Source organism: Mus caroli, unplaced genomic scaffold (assembly GCF_978045245.1).
Source record: "Mus caroli unplaced genomic scaffold, Mus_caroli_1 scaffold_5, whole genome shotgun sequence".
Classification (NCBI taxonomy): domain Eukaryota; kingdom Metazoa; phylum Chordata; class Mammalia; order Rodentia; family Muridae; genus Mus; species Mus caroli.
In genome coordinates this window covers 128,240,670-128,261,824 of record NW_028227260.1, presented here as the reverse complement: position 1 = coordinate 128,261,824, position 21,155 = coordinate 128,240,670, and the positions used below count along the sequence as shown (strand labels likewise).

Below are 21,155 nucleotides of genomic sequence, written 5' to 3'. Positions count from 1 at the left end.
CAATAGTAGGGGACAGACAATAGAAAATGAATAAGAAGTCTTAGGTGCTTCACAGTAAAGGAATCAACAAAGGCTTTCCAAAAATACCTAACAGCTCAATAAATGATTGTTAAGAATTGATAAAAGGATTGCATGAGATTAGAAAGCTTCAGCAAAGCAGCAAATGAAGTTGAGTGATGTGACAGTCTGAAGACTGGGGAGAGAGCTTTACCAGTTGTACTGTCTAACATGGAATTAGGATCTATGAAGAGATGCGTTGTTGTGTGTGGTTAGTATATGCTAATAAAACTATGAAATGGACTGGAGAGATGGCTAGGCCCATAGAAGATTTTGGTTCCCAGCACCCATGGCAGTCTCTCCAGTACCTTTTACCTGGGCGATGGCGGTGCATGCCTTTAATCCCAGCATTTTGGAGGTAGAGGCAGGCAAGTTCCAGGGTGGCCAAGGCTGTTAAACAGAGGAACTCTGTCTTGAAAATGACAAAGTATAAAATTACCAAACAAGTGACAGAAATAAAAACATTGAACCAATCAGCCAATAACAGATATTTCTCGAAAGAAGTGGAGAGATGGTTCAGCAGTAGCGGTGCTCTCTACTGACCTCCGTGGGCACTACATGCCTGTGATGCACAGACAAGGAAAAGCAACCATACACATAAAATGAAAACCAAAGAGCATACATGGGCTGCTTCGAACCTCCAACCCACTTCCTCCCAGCCCATATGTAGCAGAAGACTGCCTTGTCTGGTCTCAGTGGGAGAGGATTCACCTAATGCTATAACAGTGATACTCCAGGGAAGGGGGATACCCAAGGGGGTGGGAGGGGGAGCACTCTCTCAGAGGCAAAGGGAAGCAGGTGAAGAACTTTAAAGTCTTAATTTTAAAGAAATAATAGAGCTGTTAGGATTGCCCGGTGAGAAAAGGTTGTGCCACCAAGCCTAATAACTTGAATTTGATCCTTGGAACTCTTAGGATGAAAAAAGGGATCTGACCGCTACACATGTGCCCTGGCGTGCATACACACCATAAATAATGTATCTTTTCCTTAAAAGATATACCAATGGCTGATAAATACAGAAAAATATACTCAACACCCTTAACAATCAGAAAAAGGCAAAGTTAAACTACACTGGCATCCTGTCTTGCTACACGGTCTATAAATGGCCATCATCATAAGGTTGTGAGGGAAGAACACTTTCAGACCACTGGTAGGAACATAAACTCATGAAGCCAAAATGGAAATCTCAGGGAGGTTCCCCAAAACCTAAAGGAGAAGTGCTGTACAACTCATCCGTTCCTCTTCTGCTATAGATATCTGAAGGACTCTAAGTGAGCATACCACAGAAGTCCTTGCATGTCTATATTTGTTGCTGCTCTATTCACTATAGTCTGGGTACGAAATACCTAGATCCTTGTTAACAGGTGAATGGGGAAATGAATGAGTAAAGAAAGGGTGGTGCATATAATCTGGAGTTTTTGTCAGCCATAATGATAATTGTGTCATCTGCAGGGAAGTAGATATGAGTGGAGCTCATTATGTTAAGTCAGACTCAGAAAATTTTCACATTTTCTTTCATATATGGAAAGTGGTGTGTGTGTGTGTGTGTGTGTGTGTGAGAGAGAGAGAGAGAGAGAGAGAGAGAGAGAGAGAGAGAGAGAGAGAACATGTGTGAAGGAAGAGGACTGTGGAAGAGAGAACAAGATATGATGATATGAAACCTAGAATAAAACATTATGTTTTGATACATTTGGGTATTTTGCCTGCACACACACACACACACACACACACATATATATGTTATATATATATATATATATATATATATATATATATATATATATATATATATACATACATACACAGACACATACACACTCCATGTGTATTCAGGTGCCCTTGAAGTGTCAGCCTCAGCACCACTAGAACTGGAGTTAGAGGTATTGTAAATTATATACTGTGAGTGCTAGGAACTGAACCTGGGTCCTAGGCAAAACAATCAAGTGCTCTTAACCACTGAGCCTGCTCTTCAGCCAGTCATTGTCTTCTTTTATAGAGAGTTTGGGTTTACTTTTCCTTAAATTGTGGTGTGTAGCCCTGGCTGTCCTGGAACTCACTCTGTAGACCAGGTTGTCCTTGAACTCAGAGATCTGCCTGCCTCTGCCTCCGAAGTGCTGGGATTATGTCATGTATGGTGATGTATTTAGAGAACAGCTTTGTAATAATGGTACTATGTGTTAAGTACTGTCATATATACATATATACATATGTAGCCATATATATATGTCATGTATGGTGGTGTGTTTAGAGAACAGCTTTGTAATAATGGTACTATGTGTTAAGTACTGTCACTACTACTACTAATCCTTAGGAGTGACACTGGAAAAAACACATCAATGAAATCTAGCAGATCATAAGCACTGTTGATATTCATAGCTTTTAGTTAGTTAGTTAGTTAGGTAGGTAGGTAGGTAGTTAGGTAGTTAGGTAGTTTTCGAGACAGGGTTTATCTGTATAGCCCTGGCTGTCCTGGAACTCACTCTGTAAACCAGGTTGGCCTTGAATTCAGAAATCCACCTGCCTCTGCCTCCCAAGTGCTGGGATTAAAGGCATGCACCACCACTGCTTTTATTTATCATCCCAGGTCTTGCAATACCATGCTGCTGAGTTTTGCTTGTGGGTTTGCTTGTTGTTTGTTTGTTTGTTTGTTTTGGGATGGCATGGAATGAGACAAACTTTTACTATGTAGCCCTAGATGGCCTTCAATTTACTATGTACAGCAGACTGTCCTTGAATACCCAGAAATATAAATATATATATATATATATATATATAATCCTATCTCATTTAGAAGAAAACCTCTTACATTTAGAAAAAAAGCCTTTTTGTAGTGCTTGACATTGACCCCAAGGCCTTACATATGCTAAACATACACTACCAGTTACTTACAAACCTAGTCTTTTTTTAGCGGATGTTTGGCCTCAAACTTTTGCTGTTGTTGTTGTTTCCTTAGTTTTGGGTTTGCTGTTGGTGATAGTGGTGGTTGGTGGTAGTTTGCTGAGACAGGGTTTCTCTTTGTAGCCTGGCTGTCCTGGAACTCAGCCTGTAAACCAGAGTGGCCTTGAACTCACAGAGATCCACCTGCCTCTGCTTCCAGAGTGCTAGGATTTAAAGGTTTGTGCCACCACTGCCTGGCTTGGCAAACTGTTCATCCTCCAGCTTCAACCACCCAAGTGTTGGGATTATAGGCATGTGACACAATGCCTGGGAATCTATTAAGAGAAGGATTTTGCCTGAGCTGGTGAACACTTGTAATCTCAGCATGATGGGGGCAGAGGCAGGATAATTTGAGGCTACTCTGTGTTATATTTCGAATACCTACTCCAAATTTTTTTATTAGCTATTACCAGGAATTCACTTTCAGAAATCTTGGCTATTTACTCAATGCTTTTTTAAAAAAAAAGATTTATTTATTATTATATATAAGTACACTGTAGCTGTCTTCAGACACACCAGAAGAGGGCATCAGATCTCATTGCAGGTGGTTGTGAGGCACCATGTGGTTGCTAGGATTTGAACTCAGGACCTTCAGAGAAACAGTCAGTGTTCTCTGAGCCATCTCTCCAGCCCCCTTCTCAATGCTTTTAATTTTTGAAAATATGTTATATCAATAGTAAAGATGCCCTTGTTTTGAAAGAATTAAAAAATATGTTGGGGGTTGTTCTTTACCCATGATCTCCATTTCCTTCTGTTCCATAGTTTTCCATCATAATCTACCTGATTCGATGAACTATAGCACAGTCTAGTGGGAAGGGGCTTTTGTTTAATGTTATTACATTTATTTAGTCATTTATTGTGAGTTTATGAGTGTGCACATGCACATAAGTTCATGAAAGAGACTTTAGGAAGTCTCTTCTCCTACCATGTGAGTTCTTCGAATCAAACTCAAGCTTGGCAATGGGCACTTTTGTTGGCTGAGCCATCTCACCAGCTCTGGAATGAGATATTACCATTAAGCAAGCCTTCAGAGCCTCTGACCATAATTGTCAGTAAATGAGTAGGCTATTTAAACAGTTGTCTCTCTATTGATTAGATCAAAATGCCCTAAAGACAATATGAAATATGTTTATTAACTAAGTTATTTATTCACTTTACATCTGGGATGCAGGTTCCCCTTCATCCTCTCCTCCCAGTCCCGCCCTCTCACCTCACCTCCCTCCCTGGAAATAGTTTGCAAAATTGATTCAGTGTCAGGTAGTGGTGGTGGCACAGGTCTGGGGAGGAAGAAGCAGGCAGATCTCTAGAAATATGCGGCCAGCCTGGTGTATAGAACATAGCAAGCTCCAGGCCAGCCAAGGCTACATTAGAGACACCCTCAAGTGTAACAGTACACAACAATATGTGGAAAATACAATATACAAATATCTATCCAAAAATTACATTTCACTTAAGTTATCTTCCTTGAATCTTCCAGAATTCCTGAACAAAAGATTTCCAACCCTATTTTATAGATGAAGACACCAGGTTAACATCTTTCTGGAAGTAATGTTATCAGGAAGTACTGACATCTGAATGATAAGTCATTTTCCTTGCCTTGTTTTAGTAAAATTAGATCATTTTCTTCCTACTACTAAAGGTTTTGGGAGGTTGGTTTTTTTGGTTTTGGTTGATTTTTTTTTTTTTTTTTTTTGTGGTGGTGCTAGAAATGGAACTCAGGTCTTCATGCATACCAGGCAAGTGTGCACCCGCCACCGCTACTGCTGAGCTACTCCCCAAGTGAAGTGCTAGTGCATGCCTGCCATCCCAGTGTTCAAGAGACTGAGGCCCAGCAATTGAGAGTCTCTCAGCCTAAGCTGTCACATATTGAGCTCCTGGAAATCCTGAGCTCCAGAGCGACACACTGATTCGAAAAGGCAAATACTAATAGTCTGAAGCTGTCCTTAATTCAGTGGGAAACATAAAAGGCAGCAAACGAGAGTTAATTCTAAACAAGTGCCATGCCTAAATAGACCAGACTGGTCTACTGATTACTTCAAGCCAAAAGGACATCTAACTTCGGGCAGGACCATTCGGCCTGCGTTTTCGACATACAGCAAGTCATAATGGTTCTTTCAGGAGAGATGGCCCTCACATACCAAAGCTGGGAAAGGGCCTTGGTCACAAAAGACTGGTCATTAAGGCTACAGTAACCTTGAATAAACAAACTCTTTGATGAAACCTTTATCTTCCAATACATTGCCACCACTTATCTCTGTAAGTACCTTAGAATTTCTGACCCTGGTCTGGAGAGATGGCTTAAAGGTACTTACATATAATAATAAATAATTTTCTTTAAAAAAAGAATTTCTGACCCTAGTCCAGATAAACAAACTCTCATGTTATTACTTTACAAATTTATTGTCCTTGACCTAAAAAGTATGAGTGCATCATGCTTTGATCATTTCTTCAGAATCCAATGCTGTGAAAATTTCTGTGTATATGTAAAATAAATTGAAAAAAATCAATGATCTTGACAAGAACTGATCTTGTCAATCCATTCTTGTATGAATTGGGCTCATTGATCTTGCCAAGGAACCCACATACAAACTAAGAAGAATAGAGCTAACCTCTTTGTCAAGTAGTGTGATTCCATTCAGTGAGGCCCCTGGAAGGATATGCAGGACAATATCAGAGGTAGCTCCCCTTTATTTGATTTTCTGTTTTTATTTTTATTTTTGTTTTATTTTATTTTTTTGTCTTATTTTTGGTTTTTCAGGACAAGGTTTTTCTGTGTAGCCCTGGCTGTCTCAGAACTCACTCTGTTGGCTGTTTGCCTCTGCCTTTATCTCCCGAATGCTGGGATCAAAGGTCTGTGCCACCACTGCCTGGCACCACTTTATTTGAAGTATCTTGATTTCCATGAGGGGTTGGTGGGTAGGCTCAAGTCAGCCAGGTTTCTTACCCATAAGTCTACCTAAAGCTTCTTCTAGACCTCTAAGATTAAATACTTATTGGGGAAGAAATAAGTGCAAACCAAAGAATGAAAGCCACTCATAAAATTCATTTCTTGTTCTGGTTCAGCCGCATCATAGCCCCTGGATAGCCTGAGTTCCAGAGTGAGACACCAATCCAAAGGCAGTCAATATGCTCCCAAAGCAACAGAACTGGTTACTTTCCCTGGCTTCAGTGTCTGCTCACTGCACAGGTGAAATGGGCTCCTTTCTCCCTGTTTGTCCACGCTGCTGCTGTGCGGTGATTCTTAGCATAGCAGATTCACAGGCTTCCCTGGGGAGAGTGAAGCCCGAGCGATTTGACAGGGAGTAATCTCAGACACCTTCAGGCCATTTCCTTTTGTAAGAATATCCTAGCTTCTGCTGTTTGAGTGCCTGAGTTGGGACTAGGATTTGTTGTTGCTGCTTTGTGCAAACATTGAGGACCGTAGAGAACCAGTTTGCTGCATTCACTAACTTCACCAGCAGGGGGCGTGGGATAGCCATGCAATCCTCCCCCTAGAGCCAATTTTGTCTCTTGCATCTAGAGTGGCTCTCAGTGTGGAAGTGTTTATACTCAGGATTAGTCTTCCCAAGTCTCTTGAAGTTAAGAGGCTCTTACCTACTAGTTTCAGGCAAACAGCCCAAGGACAATGAGCGTGACCAAAATAGTTTCATTTTTCTTGCTCAAGGCCTGAAAGGATCCACTTCACCCAGTTGAGTTCCCTGGAAACTCGAAGTGTCCCCTATTGTTCACACAGCTGGCTTTCATGTTGTGGCTCTAGAAAGATAGCTTTTGCCTTTAGAGCTTGCCAGACGGCTTAGAGAAAGCGACACACAGAGAGGCATGGGGGCACCACAGGATCATCTGTGAACACTTTAAGAATTCAAATCCCGGGGTGGTAAGATGGCTCAGCGGTTAAGAGCACTGGCTGCTCTTCCAGAGGTCCTGAGTTCAAATCCCAGCAACCACATGGTGGCTCACAACCATCCGTAATGAGATCTGACACCCTCTTCTGGTGTGTCTGAAGACAACTACAGTGTACTTACATATAATAAACAAATATTAAAAAAAAAAAAAAAAGAATTCAAATCCCTGAGCCCCACTTTAGAGCTTCTGCATAGACTGGGTTGGAATTCTGTACTGTAACTAATTGAGGTTAACTTGAACCAGCATTTGAGAACCACTAATTCAAGAGACTCGCCAATGAGCCATTTCATCGATCCTAACAGCCCTGCCCTGCCCTTAGGAACATGGCTAGCTAAAGGACTTGGATTAACCCAGGGGGGTTCATTGTGTGAAGCATTCTGGGTTCCTTGAGAAACTGGCCTTCCCCAAAGGAGCAAATACCCTACTTTTACTTAACATGCAAATAAATTCATGGGCTGGAGAGATGGCTCAGTGGGTAAAGGTGCTTGCTCCCAAGTCTGATGATGTGACTTTCAATTCATGGTGGCAGGAGACAATCAATTCCTGCAGGCCATCCTGTGACTTCCACACACATTCTGGCACACTTTGTCACTCCCCACACATAAATAAATAAATAAATAAATAAATAAATAAATAAATAAATAAATAAATCAAGATAAATACAGGTTTTTCCCCCCTAGGACCAGTCACTGGTGTTGAGTGTACAGTGTTCTGTATTCTTACAACATAACCCTATACTCACTGTTGTCTGATTCTTTTTTATTGGTTTTTTGGACACAAGGTTTCCTCTGGGTAACAGCCTTAGGCTGCCCTGGAACTTGTTCTGTAGAGTAGGCTGGCCTTGAAGTCACAGACCTCTGCCTGCTTCTGCCTCCTGAGTGCTGGAATTAAAGGTGTGCTCACCACTGCCCAGCTTAATTCTATGATTTTTTAAAGATTTATTTTATGTGTGTGAATGTTTTCTATGTATGTGCATCACATGTCAGAGGAGATCAGAATTGGGCATGAATTCCTTGAAAATGGACTCACAGACAGTTTTAAGCCATGATGTAGATGCTGGGAATTGAACCTGAGTCCTCAGCAAGAACAGCAAGGGTTTTTCATCACGGTACCATCTCATCAGCCCCTGTTGTTGAAGTCTTGTTTCTAAGTAATTGCATTATTCTGTAACTGGGTCATGGGGCCTTTGGACAGGATGTGTCTTCCTGTAACACATATTCCATGGCATTCTTTGCATACCATGTATTTATTAGACCAACAGGGAATAAACATCAACTTCTCCTGATGAAATGTGTGGGGAATGGGATTTTTGTGAAAGAACTGGGAATGTGAAGCGGCTTCTTTCTACACTTTAGAAAAGGAAGCAAGACATCCAAGACACATACCTTGGGGAAGGGGGGGCAGAGGCAGGAGGATCTCTGAGTTGGAGGCCAGCCTGCTCTATAGAGTGAGTTCCAGGACAGCCAGGACTAGGCTGAGAAACCCTGTCTCGGGGGGGGGGGGGGGTGAGACAAACAAACAAACATGCAAACAGACAAACAAAAGACATTTGACTGTCAAAACCCTCCTCTGTGGGTGGGCATGTACCTCTGTGATGTAGCTTTTTATTATCAAGATGCGAGACCCTGGCTTCTAGTGTCAGCACTCCAAAAAAAAAAAAAAAAAAAAAGTCTTCCTGGAAGAAAGCAAGACACAAAGCCACGTGATAATCTATACAAATTTTATTTTGATATTAGTTTGTATGGAAACAAGCAGGTATAGGTATTATGCAGGCACAGAAAAAAGGGAAAGGAAAAACTCCAGAGCTAATTCTCGAATATGGACACCATTTGGCTTCAACAAGGACAGGAGGCTTTACCGTTAGGCTCTTGTGAGAACTCCAGTTTCTGCACCTTGCCTTGCTGCCTCTCAGCATCACGGTACAAGAGGGATTTCTGGGCCTTCAGTCGGCAAGCCAGGCACATGAAGATCGACTCCACATTCTGACTTTCTTTGGGGTCCTTGGCTGATGTCTCAAACAAGAGCATGTTGTGAGCGTCAGCAAATTTCAGGGCTAAGTTGGAGGGTACCTGGATCTGTTCCCTCAAGTCACACTTGTTACCCACAAGCACCTTGGGGACGAGTGGGGGCACAGCATGCCCGTTACATTCCTGGATCCACATTTTTAAGTTGGTGAAGGAGGTCATCTTGGTGACGTCATAGACAAAGACCACGGCATGCACGTTGCGGTAGTAATGCTCAACCATGCTTTTACGGAAGCGTTCTTGGCCTGCCGTGTCCCATACCTGAACCTGCAACAAAAGCCCATATGTAAAATCAGAAAAGGAAACAAGAGAAAAAGCATTGTCGTCGGAGCTGGCCAGTGGTGGCACATGCCTTTAATCCTAGCAGCGGAGAGGCAGAGATGGACGAATCTCTGGGAGTTCAAGGCCAGCCTAGTCTACTGAGTTCCAGAACAGCCAGGGCTCTTACACAGAGGAAACCTTGTCTCAAAAACAAACAAACAAACAAAAAACAAAACCCCCAAACAAATGCATATTCTTTAAAACATTAGAAAATGTGGTTACAAGGCCTGATATGGCAAGTACTTCTTGACCTCTTAGCAATATAGACCCCAGAGTGTAGTTTTATAGTTTGCTAAGTATTTTTTTTTTTCTGGATGAAAATACCAAGTGAAAGGTTTAAAGGGTTGTAGTATAAAAATAGTACACATGAGCTGGAGAGTTGACTCGGTAGTTAATAGCCCTTGTTGAAGAGGTCCCAAGTTTGATTCCCAGCACCCATAAGGTAACTAATTCACAACTGCCTGTACCTACAGTCCCAAGGGATTGGATGCCCTCTTCTGACCTTGGCTAGCCCGGGGCATGCACATAGTGCACTTCACATATATGCAAGCAAAACATTCATACACATAAAACAATCCTTTAAAAATCATTAAAAAATATACCCATGTGGGTCAAATCTCCTGGAGGGCAATATGACAATTTTTTAAAAAGATTTATTTATTGATTATATGTAAGTACACTGTAGCTGTCTTCAGACACTCCAGAAGAGGGTGTCAGATCTCGTTAGGGATGGTTGTGAGCCACCATGTGGTTGCTGGGATTTGAACTTCGGACCTTTGGAAGAGGAGTCGGGTGCTCTTACCCACTGAGCCATCTCACCAGCCCCAATATGACAATTTTATCAATAATCTTTAAAACGTCCACGACTCTTAAGACTTATAATCCTGCTTTCAGGAATCTATACAAAAGGCATTGAAAAGATGCTCTCAAATTCTGTGAAAATATCTTCATCACAGCGTTACTGCTCCTGAAGGAAACAATGTTCACTGGGAGAGGAATAGCATACACACGCGCGCGCGTGCACACACACACACACAGAGGAATGCTTGCCCCAGTTCATACCTGCAACTACAACAATTCCTGAAATCCGTAAGAGTTAGGCAAAAAGATTGCTGAGAGTTCAAGACCAGCCTGGGCTACATGACAAAACCCTGTCTTAAAAGACCAGAGAGACAAAGTGAGAAAGAGAAAACATTTAAAAAAAAAAAACATTTCAGGGCTGGTGTGCTCAAATTTTAACCAATCCCAAATCTGTTTCCTATGACATAGTCTCAATTTTCAAAAACATATACCATAAACATATTTGTAGAAAAGTCTAGAATTATATATATCAGAATGGTAATGGCTATTCGAATACAGGAAATATTTGTTTTCTTTGCTGCTATTGTTTTGAGACAGGGCCTTAATGTGTATATAGTTCAAACTGGCTTCCAACTTGCTCTATAGCTTAAGCTAGTCCCAAACTAGTGATCCTACTACCCGTCCTTTCTGAATTATAGGCACGCAACCTCTTACCTAACTTTTGCATTACAGGAAACACGGAGTCCAGCTAGCTTAAGCTACAAAGCAAGTTGGAGGCCAGCCTGGGCTGTATGAGAACCTGCTTTCCTCCCGTCAGAAAAGCAAAATTAGTGTTTAAATCCTCACCATTGAGCCTTATTTATTTATTTATTTATTTATTTATTTATATGAAATCTCATTATGTAGTCTAGGCTGACTTCAAATTCATGATCTTCCTGTCTCAGCCAACCTGGGGCTGGAATTATGTTTGAGCCACCTTACTTGTTTTTCAATTTATTTTTAGATTCACTTATTTGTTATGTAAAAGATAATTAAATCTGATCTATTTTTTTTTCTACTTCTTGGCTTTTGGGATAAAGGGCAACTTAATGAAGAGAAAAATCTGGTATCAGCCAGCATATGCACAGACATAATTCCCAGGGGGAGTCAACATATATTCAAGTCCAGTTTTATTTTCTGTAATGTATGCAAGGTCTGGGACAACAGATATTCATGCTCAAAATGATGATCTCAAGACCCTATAAAATTCTCAGTTAAGAAACAAAATTCTTGAGCCGGGCGTGGTGGCGCACACCTTTAATCCCAGCACTCGGGAGGCAGAGGCAGGAGGATTTCTGAGTTTGAGGCCAGCCTGGTCTACAAAGTGAGTTCCAGGACAGCCAGGGCTACACAGAGAAACCCTGTCTCGAAAGGAAGAAGAAGAAGAAGAAGAAGAAGAAGAAGAAGAAGAAGAAGAAGAAGAAGAAGAAGAAGAAGAAGAAGAAGAAGAAGAAGAAGAAGAAGAAAAAGAAAGAAAGAAAGAGAGAGAGAGAAAGAAAGAAAGAAAGAAAGAAAGAAAGAAAGAAAGAAAGAAAGAAAGAAAGAAAGAAAGAAAGAAAGAGAAAGAAAGAAAGAAAGAAAGAAAGAAAGAAAGAAAGAAAGAAAGAAAGAAAGAAAGAAAGAAAGAAAGAAAATCTTTCTTTTTATGGCCACTAATTTGACTACTGTAATTTTCAAATAAAGCATACAGTCTTTATTTGGAATTAGCAGTCAGTGAGTATAATCTTTGGAATATAATCAAAGCTCTTTGCTGACTGAAGATCTCATAAGGCCAGCATCCTGGACATCGGTTTTCATTGTCCAGGCTCTCCTTCTTCGCCCTCCAAGATCTTCTAGTGAAGCGTTTGTTTTTGCATCTTCTATTTGAATTTTTCTTTGACAGAAGCTCACTTCTAGCCTGGCTTGGCCTCAGTCCTTCTGTCTCAGCCTGCTAAGTATTAGGGTGCTGCAATTTCTTACCATCTTCAGCTTCCATTTGGATTTTCATGGACCCTGGGTCAGGCTCTCATCTCCCTACTCATGAACTCTGGTAGTCACTGCTTTTTGGATGTCTCCAATCTCATCCATTCTTGAAGATTCAGCTTGTGCCTCCACTATCATTCTCAATTTGGGGGGTGGGGCAGGGGAAAAGGACATTTTTGAGACAGGATTTCTCTGTGTAGCCTTGGCTGTCCTGGAACACACTCTGTAAACGAGGCTGGCCTTGAACTCAGAGATTAACCTGCCTCTTTCTCCCAAGTGCTGGGATTAAAGGCATGCACCACTATGTCTGGTTCAAACATTTTTTTTTATATTTAAAGATTTTATGTATGTATGTATGTATTTATATCTTATGTGTATGAATGTGTACACCACATGCATTGCAGTGCCTGCAGAGGTCAGAAAAAGAATGGTAAATTCCCTGAAGCTGGAGTTAGAGATGGTTATCAGCCACCATGTGGGTGATGGGAATGAAACCCCAGACCTCTGGAAGAGCAGCCAGAGCTCTTAACTCTTGAGCCATCTCTCCAGCCCCACCCCCTGCCTCCTCACGCCCCCCCCCCCTCAAATCTTGTGTAACTTCTGCAATTCTCTTTTCTTAGGAACTGTACTTTGGGTCTAATCATACCATTTAGAATACATCTGTGTGCTCTGTGTCCATGAGTCCTGCTGTTCCCTTGCTGACTAAACTTGGCAGTATTTTTCAGCCTTAGATTGTAGTACATCACTGAGGTGGTGGTGATCAAAAGCCTGAGCACTAGAACTCCCAGCAATTGGACGGCTCAGGGATCTGCCAAAGCCATTTCAGAGAAAGCATCTGACTTTGGTTACACTCGAAACCAAAAATTCTCAAAGACTTATTTGTTTCTGTAAGAAGAGACAGGAAAAAAATATATATATATATATTATTCCTTCTATCTCTCTGGTGCTCGGAACAGGAAGGAAGAGAGGCAGATGGGGAGAGGGATGGAGGTCAGGGAGAAGAAAACAGGCTTAGTCCAAGAATACCATTTCCACTTGGCTCCTGATCGCCAGTTCCCACCCCCAGTCTCTAGTCGTCTTCACTCTTGCCTGAGTGCAGCTGAATTCCTAACGGCCCTCAGGCATGTGGCAGATGCTTTAACGCCATGAGCTCAGGATTCTAAAAATACCTGCAGGAACACGGGTGGGAATGTGCGAGGTGTTTGAAGCTGAGTAAGGTTGGCTGTTCGACTTTTCCTTGGCGTCCTAATTGTGTACACCACTCAAGTTGCCAGAACTGTAGGGAGAGCCCCTCTGCTGGAGACCTCCTCTGCCTTTCCAAAGCTACAAAGAAAGCCTTGAAGCTTTCGTGCAGAGGCTTGGTAATTCGGGGGTAGTTACTTCTCCCTCCCCACTCTATAGAAACCACATCCAAAGTTTTGACCCACCCCCACCCCCGTCATGATGAGACTGAAGCCTGGAAGCAGGCTACAGCCAGCAGAAAACAGAACTAGGCAGTAGGGCTTCAATGCCTCTGAAAGGGAAGTACATTAGGCGGGCTCACTGGACAGATGGAATGGGTTCTCTGTGTCAGGGGATCCAGGTTTCCCTGCCCTCAACATCCTCACATTCCTTTCATCCTTACTAGGAAGTGAAAGTAGATGCTCCCGGGCTGGAGAGATGGCTCAGTGGATAAGAGCACCCGACTGCTCTTCCGAAGGTCCAGAGTTCAAATCCCAGCAACCACATGGTGGCTCACAACCATCCGTAACGAGATCTGGCGCCCTCTTCTGGAGTGTCTGAAGACAGCTACAGTGTACTTAAATAAATAAATCTTTAAAAAAAAAAAAAAAAGAAAAGAAAGTAGATGCTCCCTCTCCTCTTTCCTTCTTTCTCAGTGGACTTGGCAGAGGCCTGCCCCTTAACTACTCGCATCATTCTCAGATCCTCATCACTCTCAGGGGGCCAGTAGCCTACTGTGCAGTCAAACCAACCGCAATGCAAATCTCTGTCCAAAATCCCGTGCTAGTGGTGGGTCCTTTGTTCAGCATCCCCATCTGGAAAATGAAGAGAGTAAGAGCAATTGTGCAGGTATGCTTTGGTGGCATTCCTTGGCTATGTATGACACTGCCCAGGACAGATACCAGAACCCCCAGATGTCTAAATCACGGAAGTTCATAAGCTTCTATAAAATGGTGTGCTGTTTATATATTTCCTCTCTCTCTTTCTCTCTCTCTCTCTCTCTCTCTCTCTCTCTCTCTCTCTCTCTCTCTCTCTCTGTTTTTCGGACACAGGGTTTCTCTGCGTAGCCCTGGCTGTCCTGGAACTCACTTTGTAGACCAGGCTGGCCTCGAACTCAGAAATCCACCTGCCTCTGCCTCTCGAGTGCTGGGATTAAAACCATGCACCACCACCACCCAGCACATAATCTCTTAAAATATTTGATACAGCGTATTGCTTATGGAATAAGAAAAAATCTGTATGCCAGGCAGTGGTATATATATATATGGTGTGTGTGTGTGTGTTTTGTTTTAGAGACAAGATCTCATATAGCCCAGACTGGCCTGCCTTGAACTCCTTATGTAGTTAGTCAATGATGCCCTTGAATTTCTGATTTTCCTGCTTCTGTTCCTGGGTGCTAGGATTTCAGGATGCCCTACTGGGTGAGGATTATGTAGCACTGGCATTGAACTCAGGACCTCACACTTGCTAGGCAAGCACTTTCCTAACAGAGCTAGACCTTCAGTCCCTGCTTTTTTTTTCTAAATATTTTATTCTCAGTTAGTTGGGATGAGAAGGCCAACTGTATACAGTCTTTCTTCCTCTCAGGCCTGACACTGCATGAATCTACACAACACTACCCTGAATCTACATGGACAGCCAGCTGAGTGCAGCTGGAAAGCCAGCATTCTGACTTCTAGTTAGTAGAGGAGTAAATGAATAGTCATTTCTTAGCTGAACCTCACTCTCCTCATATCTATAGTGGGAATGTGAGCTTCTCTGCTTGCTAGGACAATCCAATGACATGATATAGCTACCATTGTGTCGGAAAGAACAGCAACTTTTAGTATGTGCCTTGGATCTACTGGTTCTCATTGGGGCACACTTGGCTCTAGAAGCTGAAACAGGGCAAGGGCAGCCAGTGGGGTGTGACAGGGAGAAAGATGTGTCAACTTTTCATGAGTGGCTTGGGATAAGCCCAGATTAATGAAGGATAGATGAAGGTTTGAGGTGGGGGGCACAGTGTGGAGAGCTGCCACAGAGAAACTTCACCTTTTTACCATTTTCTGAGAGTTATATCCGCCTGGTAAGCTTCGGCAAGCTCTCCATCCCCTACACAATCTCTTAGCTGACCTAAGTATTTTTTTTCCTTAAGGGACATAGCTGGCATCATTCTATAAATGGACCATGGGTATCCTTTTGTTGGAAGCCAATGGCAGAAGGCATATGTGCAAAAAAAGAGAAGCATTTACAACCTTTGGTGGATAGGGAAAGTTTAAAAGAAATATTTTTTTCAATGAACTGAACTGTCCCATGTGTATCTAAGATACACAGGTATACTAACCTGACACACATAACAGTAAAAAGGGCAGAGACTAGAGAGAGAGAGAGAGAGAGAGAGAGAGAGAGAGAGAGAGAGAGAGAGAGAGAGGGAGGGAGGGGAAAAGGGAAAGGGGGAAGGGGGAAGGGGGAAGAGAAAGGATGGGAGGAAGAGGGAGAGGAAGAGAGGAGAAAAAAACAAGGAACACACAGTGACGGATAATTAATCATTAGGGTGACAGAAGATAGAGCTTAGGAGCCCCCACAGCTATGGTGTCATTCTGACTGCAGGCAGCTTGTAAGGAACACTGAGCTCAGCTTCTTTGCACTTAGTAACATGGAACAGGAAGGTGTTTTCCCCAGTGATCAGCAGAGAGGAAGAACTCTGCAGTCTGGGCCATGTCTGCCTATAGACATGGCCAGCCCACAGTGGGGGTGCTAGGCTTGTGGGAGTATCCAAACTAGGCAGAAGTGCTACTTTCTTGTAATGTTACCAAGAATGGTTCAACAATGCCTATCCAACCCACCCTATTCATTGGTTTCAGATGCTTTTAGGCTGAGACAGACAATATGGTTTAGCTAAACCCGTAGGTGACACATCCATAATGCATAATGGTTATTAAGAGAAGCTCCACCCTTCCTTTGGGAGTTGGAAGATGTCTCCATCTTTCCTAGATTGATCAGGAAAAGCTGCCAGCTTTCCTATGTGGTGTCCCACTATGTTGCTTGCACAGACAACCTTTGGGTTAAATGAACTTGGGACTTGTATAGTCTTCTAAACCTGGCAGTGTGAAATCCAGAAAGAGCACTGGAAAAGGGATTAGGAAGCCTGCACTGTCTGATCTTAGGGAAGTCACTTTTTTTCTCTGAGCTCCAGTTCCCTATCTCTAAAATGAAGACTTGGGATTAGAGGGGATTTGCCCCTAAGGTTGTTTCTATCTCTGGACCCCTGTCATTCTCATGCCCACAGTGAGACAGTCATGGTATGAAAAGTAAACTTGGAGTGCTCTGCTGAGCGTCCTGAGTACAAGCAAAATAGAGTTCTTTTTTTTTTTTTTTTTTTTTTTTTGGTTTTTCGAGACAGGGTTTCTCTGTATAGCCCTGGCTGTCCTGGAACTCACTTTGTAGACCAGGCTGGCCTCGAACTCAGAAATCCTCCTGCCTCTGCCTCCCGAGTGCTGGGATTAAAGGCGTGGGCCACCACGCCCGGCCAAAATAGAGTTCTTGTTTAAATTCTGTTTTACTTATTTAGTGGCCCTGAACCCAAGGCCTCACATATGCTAAACAAACACTCTAACACTGAACTTCACCCCCAAACCTGAAGGAGACAACTTGAAGGCGCCTTGATCCTTGGACCATAGCCTTAAGTCCCAGCCTAGACACAATAAGACTGGCTACTTGGTAGTGTATGACTCCCAATCTAGTGGACTAGTGCCCTCTGTAGTAGAGCTCAGTATATAGAACATGGACTCTGGATCTCAATTGAAATGCTAGCAATGACAAAAGACCACTGTGCCCATGGGCAAGGTATTTCATCTGTCTCAAACTCAGTCTCCTGATCTGTGAAAGGAAAATAATAAAAAACCCAATTTTACCCTGGCAAGATGTTTCAGTACTTGGCACCCAACAGAATGAACTGTAAAACTCAGAGGGTGGAAAGAAAGATTGGGACCCACAAGTTGTCCTCTGAACTCCACTATGCTCTGTGGAACACATGTGCCTCCCCCCCCTACATACACACACACTGTAGATTTTTAAAATTAAAAATATTTTAAAATCTTAATTCCTAGGGTTGTTGTATCAAAATGCTCACCTTGGGCTTTGTTTAGTCAATAAATGGAATTTTTGTTTAGTTTCTATTTGTTTTTATTATTTTGAATTATGTGTAAGTATGTGCCCATGAGTGAATGTATTTGTGGAGGCCAGAGGCATCAGATCCAGCTCGAGCTGGAATAACAGTCCTCTGAATGAGCAACATCGAGCATCTATCCCCCAGCAGAGATTGTCATATGTGCCACTTGGAGGACACAAAGGAGAAAGCCTAAAAGAGGTAATACACTACTTTAGAACTAAGAAGAGATAATGAGAAGTCTCTACTACTCACCTGCCAGGGCTTCTACTTATAATCTGATAGCTTACTATTGCTGGCAGAACTCTGGGGCTAACCCTACCCCTACCCCTACCCCTAACCATGTTTTGGTACTTTTTTTCTTGCAGAAAAAGCATGAGGCACAATCTACGTCCTTCTTGATCTCTTGCCAGCTGCCATGTTCTGCCATCTTGCCACAGACACTCTGGTCTCTCACCTGCCAGCTTTGGCCTTAGCGATTCAACAGCTTACAGGGGAGTGAGGTCAGCATGTCCCAGGTCCCACACTCCACTGAGGTTTCTTGCCCAATTTGTCCTCAGAGGTTCCTCCTTGAACTGTGTTACAAGGCTTTGTCCTTTTGGAAATATCATCTTCCCCTCAAAACCCATATTAAGCACTTATCTGCACGGGGTGTTGTGCTGATCTCTGTTTCCAGTGAGTCACACTGTCACAGGCTCTGCCCTCTGGGGAAAAAAAGTCTAGGATATTTGGCAGGGACTTGAAAGCCAGTTAGTTAGGTTAAGTCCAGGGGTGGTGGTTGTGGGGTGTGGGGTGGGTAATGGTTTAAAGCCCTCCCCAAGGCCATTGGGTGATAACTCCATCCACTGTTCACCTCCTACCCCCCATTTCTCCTCTTTCCTTTCTCCCCCTTCATCTCCCTTCCCTCCTAGACTCCCATGCACTTCCGTTTCCCCACCACTCAAACTTCAGAGGGATTTAATATGCTGCTCCAACTTTTAAGCCCAGGAAACACTTCAGCTCACTGTAATACCTGATTTTAAGTAAATGATAACATTAAACATGATTTTGAAGGTGTTTTAAAATGCATCCATTGATTTATTTCTACTTTGGTTATAAAAAAAATCACGTCTTAGACTTTCCAATGTCTTATAGCCATATATTAAAGAAACTAGGCACCGTCAAGGAAGAAGCCCTGACCTGTGCAAACATTCAACATGAAGAGTCCTTGAAAAAGATAAAGATAGATACCCGCATTGGCTTTAAAAGGCCATCCCTGTCGCCACAGATTGGAAAGAGCTAAAATAGATCAGAAGTTCAAAAAAATCTATTATCTCCCAGACCCAGAATCTCTCCTCTCTCCACACATCTTCCTAAAGCACAGTGCTTTGCTTGTTTGCTGAAGTCATTTTAAAATGCAATCATTTTGATCACCAAGAAATCTTGCACAATTTGGGGTGTTTTGTCATTCTCTCCAGTTCACAGATAGGGCATGTGTCCCCTTCAGCTGTTTGACCAATAAGAAGTTTACCTTCATCTCTGGCTTCCCTGGGGTCCTGCTCAAGCAAAGGCCAGCTATGAGTCTAGAGGACTTGGCGTTTAGTAGCCCCGGTGTCTTACAAGCTTTCTATGACACACAAAGCTGTCCTTGCCTACCCTGCTTCCTGCTACCCACTCCCAACACACTGACATACCCTGTCCTACCGAGTTTCTACTTTCACTACACTAAATGAACATACAAAAATATTTGCACTTGGCCTATTTAGTAAACCATGTCAAGGTACTTCCCCCTGACCCTCAGAGAAGTTGTTGTATGTTTCCCAAAAAGCCTTCTGAAGACAATGCCAGTAGAATGAGTAATGGGCTCTTCATTCACCAGCTTCATCCAAACCGAGCTAAAGCAGCAAGCATCTGGGAGGGACTGCCCGCAAAGAACAAGTTTTGGGAGATTATGAAGAGCCAGCAGGTGACTGTGTCTCAATCTTTAAAAGGGCTCATGACTTTGTGACATAACCATGCTCCACTCCACCTCCATCCCAAGTCAGCTCTACTCACAAGTATAAACTGCATTTTAAAATAAAGCCGAGTTCTTGCTCCATTTATTCCCAACCTCTCTAATGTCACAGGGCTTAGCCAGGATGACTTTTTTCTTTTTTTGCAGCCTATTGGCACCCAAGAGGTAGAAAGGACCTCAAAATGTGTAAAGTGCTTTGAGATCCATCCCACAAAACTAGGACCAGAGATGTCTCAGGCCTCTCTGTGTTCAGGGGTGTCTCTCCCGTTTAGGATTGAGGACGATTTCAAACCTGCTTTTCCCGGCCAAAGCTGTCAGGCAGGGGCAAAGGGTAAGAATGCAACCACCCTGGCTTGCCAGAAAATGTGGGTTAGATGGGGATGAGCCCCTGAAAGAAGCTAAAAGGGTTGTAGATGTGCCCAGGGTCTTGAGCTCGGCAGGTGGCGACACAGCCAAAGCTAGTCATTTATTATCACTAGCAATATACCTCAGGCGGAAACCCCCTCCCAGGTTCCTCCCTGCCCGGACCTGACCAGCAGGATCACCTTGATCTTCTCGCCCTCGATTTCCACGGTCTTCTCCCTGAAGTCCACACCGATAGTGGCCTCAGTCTTGTCTGGGAAAGTACCCCCGCAGAAGCGGAAGGTCAGGCAGGTCTTGCCCACGTTGGAATCCCCAATCACGATGATTTTGAAAATGCGAATCTGCACGTACTGGTCCATCGATGAGTCGAGCTCCAAGGATGCCAAGCCAGCAGCTGAGGCGGGCTGCAGGCTCCCATGGCCCAGGATGGGCTGCGCCATCTCCCCGGGACAGGACCCGGGTCCCAACCCCACTCGAGGGCTCCACACAAAGAAAGCGGCCACGTTAGTGCGCTCAAAGCGAGAGAGCTTTGTGCGTGTGTGTGTGTGTGTGTGTGTGTGCTCGCACGCGCGTCTGGAAGTGTGTGTCCGCCCGTGTGTGCGTGCGCCGGCAACGTGTGTGTGCGCGCGCGCGTGAAGAGGGTGCTCTCACCCCAGGCACCCCTCCTCCTTTCCTAGTGCACCCTCCTTTCAGCTCAAAGGCACAGACACAAAAGCTTGAGAGAGAAGAAATGGAGACTGGGCCAGCCTCGAGAGGTCTCCTTCTGCCGGTGTGTGAGCTCTGGGACTGCAGGCTCAGGCTGTGCCGCGCCTTTGCCTAGACCCTCCCCTTCCGGACCCCAGGGACACACTGGAGGGAGAAAGCCTAAGCACAACCGGGAAGGGATGAGGAGTGTGGAACACAGCGCCTCAGGCGAGCCTTCTCTTCTTGTCCCCAGTTCTGTGGTGGGTTTCAGGATTCCCACCCCTACTTAGAGCGCATAGGCTCAATGGGCAGTGAGCACAGCTGGGGAGGACAAAGAGCGCTGTACCATAAGGCATCGCAGGAGAGTTTCGAGTCCGGTGCAGCATCAAGGGGTTGGGGATCTGAGATACCTCGTTCACACCTCCACAGCCACTGACAGCTGCGCCGCTGTGGTTCCCTGCCTCCCCCCACCAAGTCTTAGGAAAAAGAGGTATTCGGTCTTACTGAGTGCAGGTGCACTCTTTGGTGCCCAAGGAATTGGCGAGGACACTGCCAGGACACCAGTGAACGCAGTGGCTTGTGGAGGGCCCCCACGCAGCTGAAAGGAGGCAGACACGGGGCACAGGCGTGAGTGTGTAGGGGGTGTTACTGTTTCTGTCAAAGACTTGCCAGATGTAGGGGGGCGCGTACCAGGCGCCAACCT

The 21,155-nt window shown here is 43.8% G+C and overlaps 1 protein-coding gene across 2 annotated transcripts; it reads right to left on the bottom strand.

Moving 5' to 3' along the window:
- Positions 1–8,612: 8,612 nt before the first annotated feature.
- Positions 8,613–20,520, bottom strand: Rab33a (RAB33A, member RAS oncogene family). Of its 2 annotated transcripts, none has more exons than XM_021153856.2 (2): positions 19,951–20,520; positions 8,613–9,188 (listed from the first exon to the last, which is right to left on the bottom strand). In XM_021153856.2, the coding sequence occupies exons 1-2, from the start codon at positions 20,206–20,208 to the stop codon at positions 8,733–8,735; spliced, it is 714 nt and encodes a 237-aa protein (XP_021009515.1). In that variant the 5' UTR covers positions 20,209–20,520; the 3' UTR covers positions 8,613–8,732. The 2 variants fall into 2 exon arrangements, with proteins under 2 accessions (XP_021009515.1, XP_085693890.1); XM_085837764.1 differs by having other exon boundaries at positions 8,960–9,188; positions 19,934–20,520.
- Positions 20,521–21,155: the final 635 nt, after the last annotated feature.